The sequence below is a fragment of the Pangasianodon hypophthalmus genome, chromosome 4, assembly GCF_027358585.1.
Source record: "Pangasianodon hypophthalmus isolate fPanHyp1 chromosome 4, fPanHyp1.pri, whole genome shotgun sequence".
In the NCBI taxonomy this organism is placed as follows: Eukaryota; Metazoa; Chordata; class Actinopteri; order Siluriformes; family Pangasiidae; genus Pangasianodon; species Pangasianodon hypophthalmus.
In genome coordinates, this window is record NC_069713.1 from 23,939,705 (window position 1) to 23,944,733 (window position 5,029).

The window sequence follows — 5,029 nt, forward strand, 5'->3', positions numbered from 1 at the left end:
TACTCACCTCTGCTTTGCAGTACTGGGTTCAAAAGCACTGCAGCATTATCCCTTGTTATCACACACACACAAAAAGAAAAATTAATTCACTTTCTGGAAATGTGGAGAGAAAATATCTAGTTAGGTGTGACAGTTTACCATTTACACTTACTCAAGTCAGATGATTACTGCATTAGCAACGAAACCTATGATTTGATTTGGGCAAACTGCCCAAAAAAATAGAAATAAAAGATCACAATATTTACATGGGAGTTTTTTATGCAATCATTTTATTTAAAAAAATTCATTTAACCAAAATGTGCAAACCAACCAATAAAAAAAAAAAAAAATCACCACTTTGATTAGTGCTACTGAAGGCATGTGTGTTTGGTCCATAAGACCTTTAGATTGTTAAAGGCAGCTTAACAGCATAACATTCTCTTATTTAAGAGTACTTGAAATGATAAATTAGGTACAAAGAACTAGCTAAGCAAATTATTTTACAGAGAAAAGCTTTTAAATAGCTTAAAAAAGTAAACTTCCAAGATTGAAATAAGGCAGCACTGTAATTATTCTTACAAACATTAACCAAAAACAATAGAAGCAGACAAGTGCAAAAGCCCCCATCATTCCAGCTCTCTGTGGTAAAGGCAAATAAAACAAACAGAAAGGGGGATCTTAAGGCACATGCTAAACAGCTCACCCTCCCCCCACCCCCACCCCACCCAACCCCCCCCAAAAAAAGGTGGAAAAGGACAAAAATGAAATTGAAAGTGATATAATCTCTCAACTTACATTACACATATGTCAATGTAGACTGATTAATTTTGCACTCGTTAGTGGCTATTAATGGTATCAAAATCATTTTGATACCTGATGGTATCAAAATTTCCAGTAAGATTCATAATGTGGTGTTTAATATGTCATATAGGGAAAACAGAGGGGGGGGGGAGCATTCTGGTAAGGAGAGACATGAATATTAATATGAATTCAGGCCAAGGTGCAGTGTGTGGAGAACACAGAGTGATTGTTTTGAATGTGGCTGTTGGCGTTTATTAGTGGCAATGCTCTGGAGTGTTACCATGGAGGGGAAGACAATTGTGCCAAAGTCCCCAGAAGAATTTGGCTTTTCTTAATAATTCAGAATCTGGACATCAAACAGGTCACACACTCCCTCGTTGTCATCGAGGTTGAAACTGTAATCCACACTGTGGTTGGGCGAGAGGCGCAACAGGGGGAAGACTGCAGAAACACAAACAAATTAGTGCAGGTGCAAATGTGCAAACAAAGAGACTCTTCCGTGACCGTTGTAAGGAATTATTGGCAGGGATTCAGGTGAGGCTGCTCTAAGGCTTTATGCCATTCCTGCACTCCTTAAGCAAACAATCTCACGTTCATTGCCATTTCAACTCATAAAATGGACACATGCGATAAGAATGGCTGGGAATTGCTAATTTGGTCACCATGGAGCTTTGAGGAAAACACAACAGATCACACAAAGTAGACCACCACTCTGATTCAAATGCATGGAAATTATGAAACTTACCATCAGATGACATGAGTTCATCAATGAGATCAGCAACACCTTTAAAGACATAAATGCAATTTGTAAGTCAAAAAAAAAAAAAAAAAAATGATGGAACGATTTTCCAATGAGATTATTTAAGACTATATACCGGTCAGGATAAACATATTGCTCCTCCTTACCCTCTCTTTCCTCCTTCATTTGGTCCACAGTGTTGAGTCGGAGCAGATTTCCCACATCCAGCATGGACTGCATATCCTGTCCTCCCAGATCTCCATGAGGCTGCGCTGAAGCCTCTGGTTCACCAAGGGGCTGCATCAACAAGCACTGACTGCCAGGGGATTCAGAGTGGCACTCTGCAAAGGAGAAAAGTTTAAGCACAACTAGAAAACAATGAATAAAATGTCTATAAATGTCTAGTATTAAGGGGATCATCCTGATTGGATCTGTCTACTCATTTAACTGATGAGTGGTGAAATATCTTCAAAACTATACACAAGTCAAGCTGTCTTTATGTACTATTAGACAACATGAATAAATCAATTATTTTTGTTACTTTTATAATATTTAAGGAAGATGTAACGAATAAAACAACACGGTGTGCTGGAAAATAAAGGAAAATAATCAACGATAGGGTGGTGTGACGTGACCCGATACGAAGCGTTGTTAATGTTATCACCTCAAAGTTGATTATTTTTTCACAACAAGAACATCCTGAAGTGTTTTATTCCTCTTAGTCCACAGCAATTTCCCAACAATTACAATTGTTAATTAATTCATGAACACCATACTTTTAAACATTTGTAGTTAAATGTATTGTTGACAAGTTGGTTCCTGTTATCATGTATGTTCCAGCAACTATAAACAGTCGTTCCCTCGCCAGACACTTTTCTCTCTCTCGAAGTTCATAAGACAATAAATGTAGCGTGTCATCTCTCCCAGAAAACTTTTAACAGTTTATGGTTAGATCTAACGCAGTGGAACATCTGAGAGACAACCTAGTTCCTTTTATCACTTATGTTATAGCCACGATAATCATTCCATCATCACCATCTCCTTTTCTCTTTCTCGCACGTGGTCTGAAAAACCAAAGCATTTTTACAGAGAAACCGGAAAATATGAAGGACACTGTCCTGAACACTTTCCTGTGCTGGAAATTTGCAAAGCACTGTGACTGGAAAAAAGCACTGCCACCCAACACTCCTTCCACCACATCAATTATTATAAGGGTCTTTTTTTCATTATTAGTCTTAAATTACGCAGTGTTTGCCATACAAGTCCCTGTGTATAAGCAGTTACTATAGAAACAATGACGTATTAGAATGAGCGCATTACTACAAACCTATTTGTTCATGTTACAGCTGGAACTACTGTTATTATCAGATTCCAGAATTCCATGCTGTGGTATAAACTGTTCTAATAACTTGAGATCTGCAAATAGCCTACACATCTGTGTATCAGTGAGTTGACTATACCCATATGAACATCAGGTGGAGTAGACAAGGGAGTGAGCTGGTGCTCAGGCACTGGGCTCTTGAGCTGGCTGTGCTCCAAACTGTAGGACTCTGAAGTGACAGGGTACTTCTGCAGGCTGGCAGGTGTGCTGGGCGGAGTGGGCATGGCACAAATATCATCCGGGGGCGGCACGGAGAAGACAACAGGTCTGGATCCACAAGTCTCTCTGTTGATCAGCAGCACCTGGATGGGAGTCGAGTGGCTCCGCAGATTCACCTGGTATCTCTTCTGGCCATTCTGAGACTGAGATAATACACATAAACCAACAAAATGTAGAGATAAACCAGTTAAAATGTGTTTTCTAACTATGGGGCTGCCTGATCCACAGATTCCCCTTATCTTCCCTGACTAAGAGGGAAGAGTTCAGACTGTATGTCATGTATTTATTATTAACTACTTTATAACTGTGGGTAAACAGGAAACCTACTAGTGAGTGCCATTTTCTTTATACTCATGGTTTTCGTTTTAGTGAGAGAGAGAGAGAGAGAGAGAGAGAGAGAGAGAATGAATTTGTATTTTAGTTTCCTTTTCTTTGTCATGATTGTTAACTCTTTAATGTCTTGATTGATGCACTGCGTTTTGTTTGATATTTTGGCACGAACCCACCTTTAGGTAATTCTCCTTGGTTTGTTGTCCTCTACATCCAAAGCCTTGAATTGCATCTCAAGTTTCACAGCCAGTCTCTTGTTTTTGTTTTTTTGTTGTTGTTTTTGTTTTTTGACACCTCCTTCAAACACCTAGGCTCAGTTCATTACTACCTACAGGAGGTAACTTTTGAAATGTAATGTTACTTACCACTTCTGGCACAGGGACTTCCAGCTGCGTCCCTGCAGGTGCCATTACTGCCAGGAGCGTGTCTCCGCTGAACACGTCACATATGTCCTCATGAGTCACATAATTATATGTATGCAAGGTAAAGGAATATACAGAGGGAAGACTTGGACAACATGCTAAGTCTGGGTGAACAGTGAGCGCAAAGCGGAAACTGTTTATTCGTCAAAATCAAACCTTGATTCTGGTAAAACGATTGTGTCTTCAAAATAAAATCTAAATCCAAGGAAAAAGACCTGCTGCTGGGGCAAGGGGCCAAAAAACCTGTCATAAGACCAGAAAAACTGGACTCTCTTCACAACAGCCACAGTTTAAGCACCTATAATTATCTGCACTTTTACAAACGGTGGTGCTGAGATTACAATGGACTTCTATGGTTTTCAGGCCTCTTACAGAGAAATTCCACACTTTCACTTCAAAGGTCTAGCCTACACAAGTCAACGGCTGTGATACTGAGATAGATAATGGCTGAAATCTGATGAAATATTTAATAGGTAAAAACCTGACTGAAATATGTTAAGGAAATAAAACAATTATGTATATTCTGAGATTAGAGTGCATAACTATTTTACAGTCATGCCATACCAAAAGCATTTACTTTAAAGTGCTTCTTAATACAACATATAAATGCCACAGCCTTTTCCAACAAAAACAATTTACGCAAGCTGCTAGCCATGAATTCCAGTACTGACTGGCACAGCCATATCAATGACCTTTATCACCTCTTGGCCACTTGCAGCACCAGGGTGTGTAATAGGATAGGATTTTTTTTTTTTTTTTTTTTTTCAGAATTGTAAGTGTTTAATTAAATATTAAATATTTCATTGCCTATATTAAGTATTTAATAGGCCATTTCCACAATTTCCTAGCAGCAAGTCTATGGAAGTCTAGAACCAACAAACTTCACCCGAGAGGAAAAAAAAGAAAAAAAAAAAAAAACATTTGTGGTTCTGATTTTTTTTTTTTTTTTGGCACCAGGGGTAGGTCCTCATTTATTATAACTGCAGGCATATACACATAAGGAAAAAGACAAACAACTGGCTCTGCTGATACAGTGGTAGTGATTTAGAGGCAAGCTGTTCAGCTGTTTACTCAATGACCCTTAACACAGCTGTATAAAATCCACTAAGGCTTCAAGTGCAATAAATCCCACTAAAGCTTCAAGCACTCATCTATGCT

At 38.7% G+C, this 5,029-nt stretch overlaps 1 protein-coding gene across 2 annotated transcripts in view; it reads right to left on the minus strand.

Moving 5' to 3' along the window:
• Positions 1-714: 714 nt before the first annotated feature.
• Positions 715-5,029, minus strand: part of e2f5 (E2F transcription factor 5) — a 7,259-nt gene continuing 2,944 nt past the window's right edge. For both annotated transcript variants that reach the window (XM_053233665.1, XM_053233664.1), the window contains 5 exons: positions 3,815-3,919; positions 2,980-3,262; positions 1,687-1,860; positions 1,526-1,564; positions 715-1,221 (listed from right to left, as the gene is read on the minus strand). In XM_053233665.1, the coding sequence (XP_053089640.1) occupies positions 1,112-1,221; positions 1,526-1,564; positions 1,687-1,860; positions 2,980-3,262; positions 3,815-3,919 (711 nt within the window). In that variant the 3' untranslated portion in view covers positions 715-1,111. The remainder of the gene's footprint in view (positions 1,222-1,525; positions 1,565-1,686; positions 1,861-2,979; positions 3,263-3,814; positions 3,920-5,029) is intronic.